The 18767-nt window shown below is 42.2% G+C and overlaps 2 protein-coding genes across 5 annotated transcripts in view; one reads left to right on the top strand and one right to left on the bottom strand.

Moving 5' to 3' along the window:
* PXYLP1 (2-phosphoxylose phosphatase 1) overlaps nt 1–18767 on the bottom strand; it is an 858650-nt gene that overhangs the window by 230888 nt on the left and 608995 nt on the right. The window lies entirely within an intron of this gene.
* Nucleotides 1–18767, top strand: part of SPSB4 (splA/ryanodine receptor domain and SOCS box containing 4) — a 90264-nt gene that overhangs the window by 11732 nt on the left and 59765 nt on the right. For both annotated transcript variants that reach the window (XM_052687078.1, XM_052687077.1), the window contains exon 2: nt 11132–11988. In XM_052687078.1, the coding sequence (XP_052543038.1) occupies nt 11295–11988 (694 nt within the window). In that variant the 5' untranslated portion in view covers nt 11132–11294. The remainder of the gene's footprint in view (nt 1–11131; nt 11989–18767) is intronic.

The following is an 18767-nucleotide window of genomic DNA, read 5'->3' as shown; positions in this document are numbered from 1 at the left end:
AGTTCTCTTGTGTAGTATTTCCCATTGCCTTAGAAATTAATTCCTTTAATGTTGTGTCTGTGTAAAGCAGGCGGCCTTGGTTGTTCCTGTGTCCTGCACAGACATGAAGTGGTATAAGCTTAATATGAGAGGCACACACAGCCTTTTCTCCTCTCCAATTGGATCTAGGCAGAAGTCATAAATCATAGTGATTTCTGTACAGTGCAGTTGAATGGAGGTTGACTACCATATTTTATTAATATTGAAAGTTCCCTGTGCTTACATTGCTATTAATTCTTCCTTGCAGAAGAGCATGCTGTGTTTTTTTCCTTTGCCTTTTGCTCTGCTTCGGAGCTGTGCTTGGCAGTGGAAGATGAGCTCCAAACGCAGTCCTCTGGTGTGTGAGCTAGTTTTGGCTGGTGTGCTGTGGTACAGCCTTGCCATTGCACTGCCTGGGAGCATTTTAGACATGAGATTCCTCATTGAAGAACACTGTAGAACGCTGTGGACTGTGCTCCAGCTATAGCATTTGAGGCTGTCTTTTCTCATTGCTCTTGTACGTCTGTGTTGGCTGCAGCTGTGGCACAGTTCAGTAAATATTTTTCCTCCTCTCCTTGCCTGATTGCTCCTGTGTTCTTTTGGCCACTGCTTTAAGGCAGCAGTTCCCAAACAAGGAATCTTAGTGACCACTTGGGAGCATACCTGAGATTCCTGGCTTTACCACCAATGTCCTTACCAGGTACATCCTCTTTCCTACCCAAAGTCTTTGTCTTCATAGCATCAGGTAGGGAATTGGGATAGGGATGTTAGATAGGAAAGTTAGATGGTAGCACAGAGAGAGGTTCTACCTCTACTTTCTAGTTTTCTCCCTTTATAGTAAGGGCTGTGTCACGTTAGGGGATCTCACAGTATTTTCTGTTTTTTAGAGCACCGAAAAGCAGCCTGAGGCCGGAACCAATTTCTGCATGTCCCACAGCCCCTGGTGGTAGTTTTATCTTGCATTATCAGCTACTGCAGCACAAATATGCCTCAATTCCACCAGTACATGGCCACAGAATGATTTTCTGAATAAATTGAACTACTTTTTCACTACTGGATGTTGTGATATCATTAAATATCACACTGATTGTCATTAAAGCCATGTGGTAGATTTGGAAAGTGGGACCTGTGTTTCTAACTTACTTTTGCTTACTAGATGTTCTGAAAAGATCTTGACATTACTGCAATGTTATCTCTTCCTCTGGATTACACTGTGCTACCCAAAAGCCGTACTGTTTTAGTAATGGTGGTGAGTCTGTGCATTTAGATTGAACCAAGTATGTGCTGTCTGATGAAAGTTGGTAGATGAGTGTGATTCTGTGGTCTGTCTTTTCAGCAGTGCCAGGGGGCTGCAGTAGCCTGAAAAGCGTGTGCTGTGGGGTTGGATGTAAACATCTTAAACTGGTGCTGAACAGCAGGAATAATGTCAGAATGGTTTTGGTGTATGCTGTTTCTTCTTTATGTTGCTTATGAGAAGAACATTAAGTGAGTTAGCGTGTTGGTTCTGTGCTGTATGAGATGAATTCCACTATCTGCTCTAATTTTGGAGAAGAGTCATTTTTTATATTCATTGCAAATTGGATGTTTACAGACTTTAATTTTGTCCTAATGGTGAGCTCATGTACATCACAGAATCTAAATTTTGTCAGGTTAATCCCACCCATGGGTCAGGTTAGTATTTCCAAATGGCAAAGTCAGCTGTAAATAAATAAGCGCTCTTTCAGGAACTGAAGTGGGCCAGTGCCAGAGGAGAAAATAGAAACAGCATCTGCTGGAGATTCCCTGTGGTGATGAGTATGAAGGGAGGTCAGGAGAGCTTGTATGGAGAGGTGGGGTGGGGGCAAAGCTGTAGTTCTTAGGAAGAATGAAAATTCCTGATGGTAACACACGGAGGTCTTTATGCAGCTGGGATTAGTTTGGTGTAGAAGCTTGTGTCTCAGTGACTAATGGGAGCTGGTCAGCTTTTATAAACAATCCTGTTTAATTGCAATTACTTTGAGGATAGGGTTTTTTTGTGAATTGTTGAGTCCTAACATGAGAGCCCTATGGAAGTCCACTGGGAAGGGTGCCTGAGAAAGCAAGCTCTTGGTGACTTCCAGACTTGCTGGGAAAAGGGTTTCGCAGTACTGAACAGCTGACAGTGTGGCACACAGAGAAAGGATGGAAAGGAGAGGGTGGCTGTGAGGAGACAGGGATGGCTACAGGCAGGCCCTTTGCTGTAAGTCTGTGTTGAAGAAGACGTGCACTGGAACTGAAATATCCGTTCTTTCCTTCCCTCATGTTAATGAACTCTGTTCCCTCCTGTGTGTGCTTTTCTTGAAAATGCTAAAAGAAACCAAATCCAACTCTGATAAAGTTGAAAAAGAATCATTTTCCCAATGTTTGTAGTGTAGGCCATATTGAGTGTGTTACGGTTTTATAACTCACTGGGAAAACAGATATCTTTTTTTCCTGGAGGTAGTCTCATAATTGTAAAGACATTTCTAAATGTCACTTTAATTCTTTATTATGTTGGAAACCAAGGTGGTCTGTCCATCCCATAGCAGTCTAGGGTTTCACTGCTTTTTCCAGAAGTAAGAACTCTGAAACAGTGCTTTTTTCCCCCCCCCCTCTGCTGGAGTTCCATTCTTTCATTCTGTGCAAAGTGCTGCTGATCCAAACTTAGACTGAGCATATTCTCTCCAGGGCAAAGTGGGGCCTGCCTGAGTTACTAGAGGGCTGGTGCCTGGCAAATTTAGATAATGGCTTGAAGGTTCTTTACAATCATATCAAATTTGTTTTTTTCATGTACAGTTTAATTGGAGCATGCACGTTTTTGTATAGCTTTGGCAAGGCTTCCAGAACATTATGCTAATTGTTTTAGTTCACTGGCAGTATATGTAGACATTGAGTACTGATATCTTTTTATTACCATCAGAAATTGTATCCTGGTACAGCTTTTTTTCAGATCATTTGCTTTTCTTTCTTTCTTCCTCTCTTTTCCCCCAGTGCATTCAAGAATGAAATAAAATTAGTAATGAAATACTGCTTGAAACAAAAGTCTCTGCAGAAGACTGTTTAGCGGCAGGAACTTAAGTGGGAAGTTATTTTGAGAAACACAGCCTTTGCAATGGAGCTTATGGATCAGTCTGTGTTGAGACTCCTGTAGGTAGGCACAAAGCTGATCTATTTCTATCCATACCTCTATCAGGAATTCTCGTGGGTTGTTTTGTTTTAAGTACTTCCCTATGGTCAGAAATATCTGGAATTGTTGGCACTTGTAGCATGAAATTCTTCTAGGATGTGCAGTCAGGTCGGTAGTAAGGAGATGGAGGAGAAGGTCTTCTCAATGTGACAACATCTTTCACTGTGGCTTTTCCTAGTTGGAGGCCCTGTCTGGTGCTAACAGTGGAAAGTGTAGGTAATGGGGATGCTTTTTCCTGTGTAAAATAGTATTTATTTGAGAAGTCAGCCCTTCTTCTTTGTCTAGCTCTGGCAAAAAGAGAAATCCAGAAAGGAAATAGCAGTATGCCTGGTCTCTCCCAAGAGAGGACCTGTCCTGGGTCCTCACACAACTCTTATGCCGTCAGGAGCCAGAGATGCTTGTTGTGGGGACATCAGTGGCTGTACAGCTTTAACTCTTTAAATCCCTGTGGCCTTTCCCAGGCTCCTCTGCATTACTAAATGCTCTGCTTCCTTCATTAACAGCAAGCACAGCAAGATACTGCTCTGTAAAGCAAGGAAGCTTTTAAGTGTATGAGAAGAAAGAATTTTGTAGTTGGAGTTCAGGTAGTTTGTTTCTGTTTTGTTACTCCTTCATTCCCATTTGTCTGTGCAATTGTTTGCTACTGACAGATGGACTTTAGCAAAACCATGCTTAAGACAGATGAAATTCAGTGCTGTTGCTTTTTTTTTTTTATTAAATAAAATATTTGTTTATTTAAGAGGAAGTTGTTTGGTCTCTTTGTCAGAGCTCAGGAGCTCTGTGTCACTTTGTAACCTCACTTGGGAAATATAAAACTGTCATAAATCAGTTCATGGTCTGAATTTCTGATGCTGCTTCCTTAAGATGTATAAAGTCTGTTTACTTTACCTCTGTTCTTTAAAAGAAGTCCCTCTAGAAACTGCAGGACTAATGAAGCGTTTCTTCCTGCTCCCTTCAGGACTTGACTTGAAGCTGCAGGATGCCTTGCCTGCTATTACAGCTTGAAGAGGCTTGTTGGGTTCAGAGCTCCTTCTTAGCCATTGGCTTGCAGTCCAACCTGGCAGTCCGTGTGGTCACTTGCAGTGTGCCTGCCCACTGCCCAGCTGCCCCTTCAATTGTAGTGTAGTTACTCTGAGCCGCTGCTGTTCAGACTTGGCAGGGGGTGACTGCTGGCTGAAGTAGTTTAAGGGGGAAGGGTTAGGAGGGATGCAGATGGTGTGATTGTGTAAGCCTATTTTCCTATTAAACAAAAGAATACGCTTTTGTTCGGAATGGAACTTGTTCTCGTGCATTCATCCTCAACATGTTTGCAGAGTACAATGGCTGGGTGCCCTCCAGCCCTGCCCTCCCCCCCTTCATGACGCCCTGTGTGCAGCAGTGGCTTCCCTGCGGCCTGTCCCAGCCCGCCTTGCACCAGGCTGAGCAGCTCGCTGCAGGGAGCCCATCTCCAATGCCTGGCCACTGTGTTTGGCTAGAGACGCAATATGTTTATGTCACTGGAGTTTGGTAGCTCTGCTGGAAATATTAAAGCCATCCAGGTCAGATCAGGAGCTGCCTCGTATGTGCTGCTTCAGCCGCAGTGTTGGATGTGTTTGCAGTGGCCCACCAGCAGTGAGTGTCTGACAAGTATTGTTCCTAAGCTGCTGCTGCAATTCACATGAGCATTGAACAGTGTAAGCCTTCAAAGCGCTACAAGCAGATGAACGTAGTCTGGTCGTTCCAGCAGCACTGTAATTTTTAAGCCGTTAGTGAGTTAGTTTTAATAAATGGTACAGAGGCTAAGAACTCACTCAGCTTATTCATCGATGGCTAAACATGTTGACAGGCATTGTGGAGATGGAAAACGTCTTGCGGAGCCTGCTAAGTCTGCAGCAGCCTTGTGGCTAAAACAGGAAAGTTCTTCCTGACTCCCATCATCATCGTAGACGACCCCTTGACCCCGTAGGTGACCCCCCACCCCGTAGGTGGCCCCTTGAAAGCCACCTGTATGCATTGGCTTCCTCATGGCTCACTAAGACTCACCAGGTGTGGGGAACATTGAGTCATGCAGTGACTGAGCTTGGAGCTGAGGGGCCAGCTTTTCACTGGAGTACACTATTATTGTATCTGCAGTTGAGATAAAGTTCTGGAGAACAATTGCATTAAGCTTGTTTGTCTGACAGTCTATTTCTGCTGTCTTTGGAGCTCCCTGGGAGCAGTTCTGGCACGTCCCCTGTGATGTGAAGTTGGCTGCATGGCCAGTGTGGTGCTTTCCAGTGGAGTTTTACTCATCTCTGACTTTGCAACTTTTTGCATTTTGAAGGCCATTCGATTCCATTTGAAGTTACATCAAAAAAAATGTAAGCAGATGGAGTGTAGTCAGCCTCATCCATGGTTAAGAGTTTTCTGTTTTGAAGCCAGTTTGTAAGAGTTGATCTATACAAAGCTGTGGAGTTAAGAGTTAAATTAAATTGCAAAAAAAAAGTTAGGCTCTTGAAAAGTAATAATGACTGGAGAGAAATTGAGATATTAAAGCTTAATTACTTTTTGAGCTTTAAATCTTGTGTGTTCTGACACCTATTGGTATTACTTATTTATTTGATAAAGCATGGCTGAGTAGAAATGTAAAGTGGGAAATTATACTCTATAATGCAAAATGAAACAGAAAACATAATTCTCCCGTTAGTGGTAAGCCTTATTCATGTATTAATTTGCTCTTTTAATAGAAGTATGACATTGAACATTCAATATGTCCACTTCTGGAAGGCGTTGACCGTAGGGGAGGGGTGGCTGGAGGCTGAAAGGTGCATGATTCCTTGCCTGAAGGGGGAGGAAGATGTGAACTCATGGCTTAAATTTAGATGCTATGACTGAGTAAAACCCAGTCGTTCAGTACTGGAGAGTTAAGTTCTGGAAACCTGCAGAGAGAAAGAGGACTGAAAAACAAACTGAAACTTCAAAACAGCTCAGTTTCAAAATACAGTAGATGGAAGCATTTAAAAATATACATTCTACTATATTCATAGCTATTCAGGATTCTTTCTGAATTCATCATCTGACTAAATTGCTTCTAACTGTGGTGTACAGATGGTGTGATATTTCAGATTATTCTAATTCCAAGCAACTAAATGCACAATCTATTTTAACAACAAGCTTATCTTGAAATTTGAAACAATTACAGTTTTGTAACATGACAAAACAAGTTACCCTTTATGGATGCACATCCTTGGGATTTTCACGGAGTTGAAGAAGTCATGACTTACTGCTGCAGCATTCATCCCACATGTGAAATGTTCTTTTGCTAAGTGTGTATGCAGCACAAAATGTTATCTGTAGCACAGGATAGCTCAGGGTGTCCAAGCATTTCTGGCTTCTTGCATTGTTACTGTATATTCCCAGTTTGACAAAGGAAGCCAGCGTTGTTCAATATATGCAATAAATCAGAAATGTTGGATGCCAGGACCTATAGCTGAAACCAAGCTGGCCAATATTTTAGGGTGCCAAAAATGTACTGAATTCATTGTCACCCTGGAGCAGTGTTGTCATGGTTTCGTAGCTGTTTGCATGCTGTGAACAAAAACCATAGACACTGGGCCTCATGCCTTTACATTTTCTGCTAAAAGTCCTTGTTCTTCAACTTGTGGAATGCTTTTCATCAGCTTGTCCAGCACAAAAGAGCTTGTGTTTCTCTTCTTACTCTCATCTGGAGAGAGGCTAGGACCAGATTCAAAGTGCTGGAACACTTTGGGGATTTGTTCTGTTCAGATACCTGGCGAAAGGACAACAGCTGTGCCCAGGGAGAAGAGGCACAGATTTGGAGACTTCTGTTGCAGCCCTTCCTGCAGCCTATGGCAGCAGGAACAGTGCTGCAGGGGCTGGATGCATGAAGGCAAAAAGCCAGCCAGAGCATTTACAAGAAGAGTGGGGACCACTGCATAGGATTTTGCCATGCTTGTAGGCAGACGGGTCACCTTCCTGGAGAGATTATTTCAGTATTATTTGTTAGAACTTGCTTGGCTTATTTTGGTGCCACATGAGTAGAACTGATGTAAGCCACAGCATGTTCTTACTGTAGTTTTGCACTATTTCTATGTTATTGTTTCTCATCTGTGTTTTTCAAGTTATCCGTGTTTTTCAAGTTTTCTGCATATGTTGTTCGTGGTAATTGATGGGGAAACATAAACATGAATGCTGAAAGCTGACTTCACAGGAAAATCTGTTTCTTTTATCAGCAGTTCTGTTCTACTGATGCCAACGTACTGAATTGCTAAAAATGCACTGTATTTAATTACAGTGGAATGATACCCCAGCAAGCTTTTTTCTGCTGAGTATAATTGGTGTTTTTATTGTGAATAACTTCCCTAAATATTTTGGCAGTCTGCATGAAGACACAGCTAAGCGATGCTGACACACTTTTCCTGTTAGGAGTTGGCTTGTTCTTGTACAGTATGCTTAATCTAATCGTCAGATCCTGACAAAGCATGGCAGGAGTGTGAGACTGAGACAGAAACACTTTAGGCTACACCAACTAGCAGTCTTTTCAGCCAGAGCTTTCCAGTTGCCTGGGGACAGTAATGGTATGATTCTTCTACTCTTCCTATGAAAACACTACCTTTTTTCACAAAATATATTTTTTTACAAGGGTGTCTGATGACATTTAATGTTTCAGTTTTAGCCTCTGAATGGATATTCTGGAGAGATCATGTGCAATATGCCAAATGGGAATATTTTCGTATTTCTTAACTGCTGTGGTGGTTTGAAATTGCTGGAGGAGCAGCGCTCTGTGAAAGCAACATTTTCCAAATCAAATTTGACATGTAGTTTGCATTCAGAGCAAAATTATACAGTGAAATCACGTGTTGCTTTAATTTTAGAATGTTTATATGTCTATATATGTTGTTCCTGATTCTTTTGTATATGTCATTCCTAATGATTTTTGACTTTGAGAAGACGGGTGAGGAGCTGAGTTTCCCTAAGTGAAGTAATATGAGTGTTGCATTGCCTCCTACACACGAGGTCACAAAAAGTCACAGGAGGTTGATGACAATGCTGTGCTTCAGCAAGTTTTCATCATTTCAGGGGATGGTGAGAAGTTGTGACCAAATATTTCTGTAAGTGCATTGAGTAGAGCTTAGCCTGAAAGGAACAATCTTATCCCATCCTGTGCATTAACCCTCAACTTTTCCAAGTTCTGTGTTGTCTACCATTTGGTCCTGCAGATTGGAAGCCAGTTTTGTGGTTTCTTTGCCTGGGAAGTTGTTAACAAGTAGCTCTTCTTCCCTTTGCGAGCATTTGGGCTTTCCTTACAAGCTCTGTTGAGCAGCAGGTGTGATGAGGAGCTGCCTGGTGCTGCTGGCAGTGGTGGTGAACAGGGCACTGCCAAGACTGCTGTGTTGATAGTGTAATGTTCCCCAGGAAGGGGAGAGAGCAGCCAGCTGTGCTCCTGGGGCTGCACCCCAGAAAGCTGCACTTGTCTGGCAGGATGAAGGATGAGCTGATGCCTCTGCAGATGCGATCTTGCTTCAGAGCTGGTCTCTGCCATCTGCTTGCTGTTAAATGGGCAGGATGCTGACAAAGGAAGGGAATAGATGACACATGACTGGAGGCAGGCTGGTCCTGCAGGCAGCCAGAGGGACTGTTGTGGTCTTCCAGGAGCACTGTCTGCATGAGGTGCTCCTTACAGGGCTCAGGTTAGTGGTGTGTAGGCTGTGGAGCGGAAGGCATTTGCTGCAACCTCAGATAAAGATTTCACATCAGTTACCACTAAATGCACATGATTGGAGCTGTGAGATAGCAGCTAGTGTGGCGTTACACCTGTGCTACTGCAGCAGTACAATTGTGTTGAATTTGCTCTTGCTTTTACTTGTCCAAGTCTTCTGACAGCTGAATGCTACAAGTATGGTTACAGTTGGCCTTATAGCAGAAGCTGAGAACAACTGTCAGACATGCAGGACAAGAATGGAAAGAGAGCACACAATATGTTTCAGTGGGTGGGAGAAAGTATTTGATGAAGGGCAGCTTTGAAGCTCCATGGAGCTCTTATCTTTAATGCATCAGGAACTATAAGATTTTACATTATCATTCAGTCCTAAGTACATACAAAGCCATTTGGCAAAATGTTGCAGTGCATGATTAAATTGTTTGATAATGTTGATATGTGAACAGTGTGTTCATATCTTTGACCAAACATTATGAGATACAGTTTCAAACCAAAATAATTATGAAGCACATCCCAGCGTAAAGACACAATTATGCTTGTATCAAGGTATTTATGATGATTACTGTGGATTACTGATCTGTTTATTAGCAACCTATTCTGTTACAATTTGGGGCGCTTTAGGAGTGTTTGTCTATGGCTTGCCAAGTGAGTCCCTTCGCTGTTTATAATCTTTTGGTAACCTGCCAGTTAAATCTCAGTGCCAAGGTTAATTCCTTGTGTGATTGGGAAGTGAAATGTGAGGATGCACTGAGGACTTTCCTGGCTGTCTCACCTCAGCATGCCAACAGGAACATGTCAGTTGCCTTGTGCTTTCAAGATGAAATTTTAAGAGACATGTTGAGTTAAATCTCTTCCAGGAATCACTGGGGTTCCTCTTAAACAGCTGTCATTTTCTCTTCCCATATACTCCCATCAAGCTCAAATAATCAAGCACCTTTTTGAAAGGAGCCATCCAATTACTGATCATGTGTCCTTCTAGGAAAGCTTCTTGTCTGATGGTATTTACTCCTTGTCACTTCTTTGTGTGTATATTACTGTCAATATTTTGTTGCCCTGCGGATAATTACTGTGAAATATAGTACTGACCTTGCTTCAGCTGACCACATTCGTCACTGTATCTTTGAGTCAGCTTTGCAGAAGTCTTCAATTGCCTTTGCAAGTTTGCAATGGCAAGCATCAAGTTAAATCTAATTACTGTTTGAGCTTCCAGATTCTCTTTACATGGTGTGGAAAGAAGGAAGAGATCTTTCAAGCTGATCTCATGTTGGATAATTTTCAAGTTGCTGTACTGTTTCAGTGAGAAGAAACTCCTGGGGAATGTTCTGAATCTTCCTGCAAGCACGATATGAGGGACTTGGGCACTTAAGTTGAGTTCTTATTTTAAACTGTTGAAATTAGGTGTTTTGATTAAAATTAAGTACAGAGAAGTTTTTAGTTCTATGCACATGCCTACATACACCTTTGTGGGACTGACTTTCCACAGGCCACCAGAAAATGAATACCTGTTGCATGGATTTAACAATCATTTTAAAAAAAATCATTTTTGACTTCACTGCTTTGGGAAAAAAAAATAAACCCAACCCTTTCATATAACACAGACACTGATTTGTTTACTTTCTCTGTGCCTCTCTTCAAAGTGATAGAGCTGAGATTCCTCTCTGTCAGAGATGCTTTCACACTTTGCTAAACAGGGTACCCTAAAAATAAACATATAGAATTCTTCAGCCGTTTGCTGTTGGCTTCATTTCTTCTAGAGGAGCCCAAAGCTGAAACCCTGTTTTGCAAGGGCCCAGGAAAAAGAACAGCTAGAAATGGAAGGAGATGTAGATCATGTTTCTGAGAGTGTGAAACAAAAGAGTAAGTGAAAGTGAAGATGCAGCTAGACACCAAGTTTATTGCTGTTGCTGGGGAATACCATGCTCCTTTCTCAAGACTGCTGTGAACCTGGCCAGACAAAATGGGTAGAAGGGCAGAAGGTGAGGAATGTCTGTATCCTATTATGAATTGCAGGAAATGACTGTCTGTGCTCTGTGTGCTGGTGGGCTCAGAATATGCTGTCATCAGTCTGGTTAGTGTGGTACGTTACAGAGCAAAAAGCGGTGAATTGTCAGCTTTTGTGTTTCAAATAACTACCAGGGAAAATAAGTTGTTCTTTAAAAATATGCTGTGGGTTTTCTATTGACTTTCTTAAACTAACTGGAAAATTTCTGTTGTTTTTTGTTTTTTTCCAGGAACATTTTTTTCTCTGAAAACATTGCTGCTAAAAAGCTCCGAACAGGAGAAGTAAATTCAGTCAGCTTGTCAGGCCGCTGGCTCAGTGTACAGGCGCTTTCATGAGGTAACATTGGGCCAAAGTCAGCTTTTCTTTCTCCTTGGTAAATCTGCAGCCAAGCAATGGGCCAGAAAATCTCAGGGAGCATAAAGTCTGTGGATGTGAGGGAGCCCCCTTTTAGGCCAGTGAAACGAGAGCTGAGAGGCCCGGATTTCTGTAAGCCTGCACGGCTGGACATGTTGTTGGATATGCCCCCTGCAAAGCTGGAGATCCAGTACAAACATGCTTGGAACAACGAAGATCGCTCTTTAAATATATTTGTAAAGGAAGATGATAAACTGACTTTTCACAGACACCCCGTGGCCCAAAGCACAGATTGCATCCGAGGCAAAGTCGGCTACACAAGAGGGCTGCATGTCTGGCAAATCCACTGGCCCACGAGGCAGCGGGGGACTCACGCGGTGGTGGGAGTCTCCACAGCCGAAGCGCCACTGCACTCGGTGGGGTACACGTCACTGGTGGGCAGCAACAGTGAGTCGTGGGGCTGGGATCTGGGGCGCAACAAACTTTATCACAATTGTAAAAACCAGCCTGGGGTCACGTATCCTGTCTTCTTGGAACCGGATGAGTCTTTTGTACTCCCAGACTCCTTACTGGTGGTTTTGGATATGGACGAAGGAACGCTCAGCTTTATGGTAGATGGACAGTATCTTGGAGTGGCCTTCAGAGGACTAAAAGGGAAAAAACTTTACCCCATAGTCAGTGCGGTTTGGGGACACTGTGAAATTACAATGAGATACATCAACGGACTTGACCGTAAGTCTTACCATATTTTATTACGCTCTCTTTCAACTCTTCTCTTTTTGAATTTGTTTTATCTTTTTATCTTCTAATGGTGAGCCATGTGTACTAGGAGATGACTGTCCTTTGTGAGTAAACTGCATCCCGTAGTTTTTACTCACAGCTAGTATCAATGAGGATGGTATGGATTGCATCAAAACATTTTCTTTTGCAAGAATTTTCTGTTTCAACATGCACAGCGGTACGATATCTGTCTCCAGTGGGAGTGAGCAGACTGAGGGGAAAAAGAAATCTTGAGAAATTTCTGGATATATTGAACAGTGAAGCTCTTGTTTACTTGAGGATGTGTTTTAAATCTGTAGTTTTCAAATAGGGTCTTATAAAAGTTTACAGTGGTAATGGGAACTCTTTAATAGTGTGTAGAAACATATGTGAATTCAGACCGATAGGCTTTCTTTCCATAGTTCTCTTTCCTGGACCCTCAGAAGCAACGGTTGATTCCTGAGAATCGGGAAACTCTGGTCAAAAACTGCATTCAGCATTTTTTTCTGAAAAAGAGTCCTTCTCTTCATTTCAGAAGGTGCTCTCGCAGGGTATTTTCTTCTCTAGAAATGCGGTTTCTTGGATTAAGCTTTAGCTGTTTTTGATCTAGAGGCATAATATAAAATCAAATACTTCTGTAGTCAGGAGCAGCATGTTGCTGTTGTGTCCCTAAAGTAGCACACTGGTGTGTGTGTTGCAGGCTGAGTTTGGTCCATCTCTTCTCACTGCTTGGGATCTACCAGATCCAGCTGCAGCTCAGCGTACGGTAGCCCAGTTATTGCAGTCAGCTTATGTGCTGCTGGGAATTATGCAGTGGAGGCTGAACAAGGTAGTAAGTGGACCTTTGTTCTTGTTAATACTATATTATTTGACTCGCAGTATGAGATGGATTTAGCAAAAAAAGGTTACTGAACTAAAATTCCTAGATTTTTGGATAGGAGTGGAACTTGTCTCGTGCACTTACTATTAGATTATTCTCTTTCTACAACACCTGTGTCTTTCAGTTTGTGATTTATAAAGGAATTTACTCTTCAAATAGGATAGAGTGGTCTGTTTTTTCCATCAAATTAATTCTCTGCTCGTTAGCACTGCATTTGACATACAAAGTAGAAACATAATTAAAGAATGTCACCCTTATGAAGATTACCCTATTATAAGCATCTATTATGGGCACTGGGGGGTGAAGAATCTTTATCTGGAGAAGCCATGTCTGAGGTTATTATAGTCAAATGCTAAATAGCTTCTTGAGTGCTTTTGTACATCTATGAAAATGAAAATGGCTGTTGGAGGATCCTAAGTATTTTGCAGTTACTCGGACGTTGTGGTGACAGCTTGCTACAGAGTTTTTAGAAGCTGGTGGGGGTGGGATGCTTTTGCAAACTGGAGATTTGTGTCTGAAAGCAATTTCTATAGTGCTGGGAATATCTGCCAAGGTAAGCAAAGTACAGCTTGGCTTGGTCCACCACATCTGCAGAAGGAGCCATCCCGCATTCCTTTTGTGCCCTTTGCAAGGCTGCTCGAGGCAGCACTAGAAAGATGAAAACGAAGGAGGAGAATGTGAATGGGTTTGGTAGAAATCATAAAATAAAAGGGGATAAGTAGGGAAGCATGGCTGTGGACTGTGAGACAGCAGGCAGAAAAATTCCCATCCGGTCTCTTGTGGTTTATTTCAGTTGGAAAGGCAGGATGGCTTCCTTAGATGATCCCAGAGGAAGACAGAATAGTTGCTTCTAAGCACGAACCCATGGCTAAGAGTAAACTTGTAAACCACGCTTTTATGTCCGCATGAATGCTGACCTGATCATGTGAAGAGGAAGCTTAAAGCCACTTCGCCATGAGGCACTGTGACATCCTGGAATCACATCGTTTGTTATCACATGTTCACTGCTCCCTTACTGTCCTGCACAATAACGGCATTCAGGAAACCAAAGTGGCTTGTCTAGCTGGTGCTCTAAAACAAATATCTCCTCTGTTAAAAGCTTTTCTGTCCAGCCCTACATATGTATGTGTTGTTTTTTGTTGTTTGCTTGCTTTTTAACCTCAGGAATTTTCTTTTTCTTTTTTTTTTTTCTCCCTGGAGGTATCTCATGCTGCTTGCTGCAGCTTTTGGTAGATCTGGGAGTGATAACTTGGCTGCTGGTGAAATAGTGCTGTCAGACAGTGACTTGTAACTTGCCATTTACTGATTGATCGTTACTGCTCAACGCACATCGCAGCTTAGGTGTCTGTTTATGTGATGTCTTACAGGGCAAGCAGAGACCTTGGCAGCATGGATTTTCAGCAGTTCAAGTATTACAGAATAGGGCTGCAATTTGAAGCTGAAGAGTGTATTTGAGACTACGCAAGTTCAGAATACCAAATTTTGGCTTATACCTGTCATATAATTAAAAAAATTTATTTGCAGTGTATTGTCATGGTGGTGACAAGTAGAAAACATGTAAGATCAGAGTTTTAAAAATTACTTTATCTAAAGCAGAATGTTTCTGATGACTGTAAATTGCTTGAATTGTTTTGAACCTTTTAAAGAGCTTCATTTTTTAATTTGAACTTTATCCCACTTTTCAGAGGAATTTCGGAGGCAGCCTCTTTTTTTTTTTTTTTTGTCTGGCAAGAAGCAGTACTTTCTGATGATATGGTTCACAAGTGGAAAAATATGTATGTATCTATATTTAATCACTTCTAGGGTGACTTAAACAGGTGTCAGGTATTATTTTTGTTTATTTTGACTGTCTATACTGCTCCTGTGTGGTAAGAGCTGCTATTTTCGTAAGGAGCCTGCCTAAATAAAGAGCTGGATGTCAGGTTTCTTTAAACAGGAGTGGACAAGCAGAGGCCTTTTATAGTCTGAATGTCTGCAGTGTACCTATTTCTGTTCAGAAACATATGTCCTATGGAGGCTTTCTAGTCTGGGAGGAATAGTCTGAGCCTGAAGCAAGTTTTGGAAATGATCAGTGTTGCAGTGTGTGCGTTTCTTCGTGCAGTTCTGGGGTGTAGAAGGAAGGTGAGATGTGTCTGGGGGCAGTCGCTGCGATGCGCAGGGAGGGAATGAGGAACAGAAAATGGAGCGGGTAAAGGCACGGTGGGCAATGACCTGAGCTACTGACATGGGGGCTGTAAAATACTAAAGGTTGAGGAAAGCAGGCGGATAAAAGAGAGGTGGAATTGAAGCAGTAATTGGTATGTGTGCTTGGGGATTGTCTCCATGGTGGTTCCAGCTGTGAAGAATGAAGTCTCACTTTTTTTTTTTTATCTTTTTCAAAGATGAAGTTGAAACTAAGAGTTACATTTGATATGAAATGATAATTTGTGAAAATCCACCTGACTGCTTTGAATTACTCATGAGTTTGCGCAAGATGTGTGATTTAAAGAAGTAACTTTGAATGTTCTGTTGTAAACCTTTCCCAAAGCTTCAGAAGCTCCTTTGAGCATCACATATGGATGGGTAGTGACTTCCACAAGGCAGTCTTCTGCTCACACTTGAGAGACCAAGAGCTGCGGGTGTTGGTCAGAATTTGGGAGGGAGGGAAGGTGGACAGGATGGAGAGCAGTCCTAACAAGCATGCTCAGTTCTTCCCTGGACAAACTCCTTTGATCAAATGCTATCCGTGTTTGCCATGTTGTTGTTTTCTCGGTGTCTGAGTTGCACAGAATTTTACATCAGATTTCTGACTCACTGTTTATTGCAGTAATTAAAAAAAAAAGCACAAATGCACAGTGAGGACAGGATGTGTTGTTTTTCAGATGCTTTTTTTTCATCAGAGTACTTTGGTGTTTTAAAAAATGCTGGGCTATTTACGTCTGTTGTCTGATGAGGAATCCTGGAGACTATTTATAGACTAGAAAAGAGAAATAGCAAAGTGCAGCAGATCTTCACAAATACACCATGCTTGTGTGTTTAAACAAAGCAGTGGGAGGACCACATAACAGTGCTGTGGAGGGAAACTTACTTCTGAGTAAGTGAACTGAACACAGTGATTTGTTTTGTTCCTGAAAACTACCTGCCAGAACAGCCAGCGTTTGGAATTCCAGCAGAATGTTTTACAGAACATCCAGAATACAGACTGCCTGCATTAGTAATAATAATGTGATCCACAGACGCACATAGGGAATTTATTAGTGCAACTAATAGGTACAAAATTTAGAATTTAGTATCTTTCAGAGAATGCAGGAGTCTGCAGAAAGGATTTCTAGGTATTGTGCAAAGCAACAGAAGTGTCTAAATGGAAGCTCTGCGTTCCCTGTAGCTGCAGACTGGCGGGACCTCAACCTGGGAGCTGCTCTTTGTGCCTGTGTCAGCAGACCTGGGAAGAAGCAGCTGGGGGTGTGCATCAATGCTGTCCTTCTGGCATGTCTGAGAACACCTGGTGTCACTTGCAAATTTCTTCATCCTACATAGCATGCGTCCACTGGAAGCACAGAGCAGGTTATCCCAGCTGCTGCTTCAGAGTGAAATCTGCTTGGGATATGTGGTGGGATGCATCCCCTCCTTACAGACTCCATCTCAGTGTGATCCTGACAGTTTTAAAGAAAGTTTCTAATGTGCCATGCCTGTGCCTAAACTCTTCATTGCTGTGTGTTTGCATTAGGGAAGGATGTATCAGTGTAAAAATCAGCTGTAAAAGTCTTGAAATCGCATGTAGAATGAAAGAGCCCCGATTTTTTAATTGTGACATGTTGATCACACTGTAGGAATTGACAATCAAAAGCTTGCACCTCACTGCCAATGTTCCTGATTAATAAATCCTTAAGCTATTTCTTTAAGAGTGAATGAATTTGATGAGATGTGGGGCTGATGCTGCCCGGCAGCTGTTTGGTGGCCCAGCGGAGTTCATGATTTACTCCTAGAATTATTTTGCCTTTGGAAGTTGCAAGAAGGCTAACTCATGCCGTGGGGGAAAGCCAGGCTGGGCACTGAAGAAAGATCTTTCTTGTAAGAGCGGTCAGACACTGAACAGTCTTCCTAGAGGGGTCGATGCCCCAGATCTGTCCAGCACTCAAAAGGCATTTGGGCAATGTCCTCAATATCCAGCTATAACTTTGGGTTAGCCTTGAAGTGGTCAGGCAGTTGGACTTGATCACATCTGCAGATCCCTTTCAACAAAACTGTTCTACTGTATTCTAAATTTACCTACAGTGAACGAACATAGATGAAAGCAATCGTGTAAACTGTTTCACGTGCTAACAGCTTGTCCTCTGACACTGCAGAGAGCTGCAGCAGACATAAAATTGAGGCTGTTTGGAGGACATTGGCTCAGTTTCAGGATGTGTATCAGTTACTGTATTGAGGCAGCTCAGGAGCAGTAATTCAAGGTTTTGGATGCTCATCCGCTGGGCTGCCTGGGGAAATGGTCCTTGTCGCTTTGGCTCCTGCCTTCCTGAAGGTTGGCTGCTTACAACTCCGTGACCCTCTGGAGGGGAGCACATGGGGTTTGTGAGCCTCTGTGTTGTTTCAGGAGCTGCAGGGGAGGAGGGGCTCAGGGTAAAACTGCAGAGGCTTTAGGGTGTGAGGCCTGTTCAAACCTTAGCCTCCCGGCCTCACTGAATGCCATGACTTAACCCTTGAATATTTTCCAGGCCTTGGGTTAGAGTTCTTCAGGATTCTTTGTGGACTGTATGTCTCAGCTAAAATAGCAATTTTGGAGCTCTGGGAATTAAGCACGACCGCTTTCCTATTTCCTATTTTAATTCACGTTGATCTGCCTGTAAAATGTTTCTAATGAATGTTTGTCATATGGACTCTTCCCCGCAGGCCCCTTTTTGCTGAAATCTAAGTCAAACCTGCAGAATTACCAACTACCTGGAGTAATGGATAATTTCTCATCAAGCACACTGGATTTTCCCCCAAGCGATTTTCAATTACAATTTTTAAATGAATATGTTCTTTGTTTAGATAAACCTGTTTGTTTTTAAATAAGGTATTACTCCAGAGGTTGCAGTGACAAAATGTCCTGTGAAGATGCAGCATTGTTAGATCTTAGGAAGAATTTTCCCTGCAGATGCGCAGTTAGAGCATGAAGTGGTAGTAACTGAGCTGCTAATGCTGTGAAGAAGCAATCTTTAGTTTTCAAGATGATTTAACAGAAAAAATGACTTTCAGTTCCTGCTTTAGAAACCAGGTAACTTGTTGTTGGGGCTTCTTGTTTTCAGTGGAATACCCACCTCTTCCCCTAGTTTAAGCACATTTCTTGTTCTCTAATTCTAATTTGTTGACATTTTCTAATTTATTCAGATTTGCATCCTTTTCTCAGAAGTTTCATGCCAATGCCTTGTCTCTTGAATATGCCACACGGTAAACTGGCTTTTTGCCCCAGCCTCCTCCTGCCCCTTCTATCTCTCTCTGAGATGCTCTGCTGGCATTCTTCAGTTCTTCAGCTTCTCTTTTCCCTTCCCCAGACAACTTTCTCTCTCCTTTTGTTATTACATGTCTATTAAAAATTAATTCTTACCTTTGTTGTTGTTGCTCTTAGCTTCAAGTAATGCAGTTTTTTTTTAAATTAATAACAGTGGAATGTCGGGTGCAGCATCACTTTTCCAAAGGATGGAAATGTCAGATCTGAGTGTGTGACTTTAGCTGCAGTGGTGAATCATCTTTGAAATCATCTGTTTGGGTGAATACTGAATACTTACAGATTTTTTTTTACTTGTATAAATTTACTGTAATAACACATAGAATCACCAGATTACACAAGGCAGGCAGTAGATCGTTGCTTAGTGTATGTAGCCAGAAAAACTTCTGAGGCTCGTACTCTTTT

This window comes from Tympanuchus pallidicinctus, unplaced genomic scaffold (assembly GCF_026119805.1).
Source record: "Tympanuchus pallidicinctus isolate F22 unplaced genomic scaffold, pur_lepc_1.0 scaffold22, whole genome shotgun sequence".
Classification (NCBI taxonomy): Eukaryota; Metazoa; Chordata; class Aves; order Galliformes; family Phasianidae; genus Tympanuchus; species Tympanuchus pallidicinctus.
Note: the sequence above shows the minus strand (reverse complement) of the source record. Positions and strands in the feature narration are given on the sequence as shown.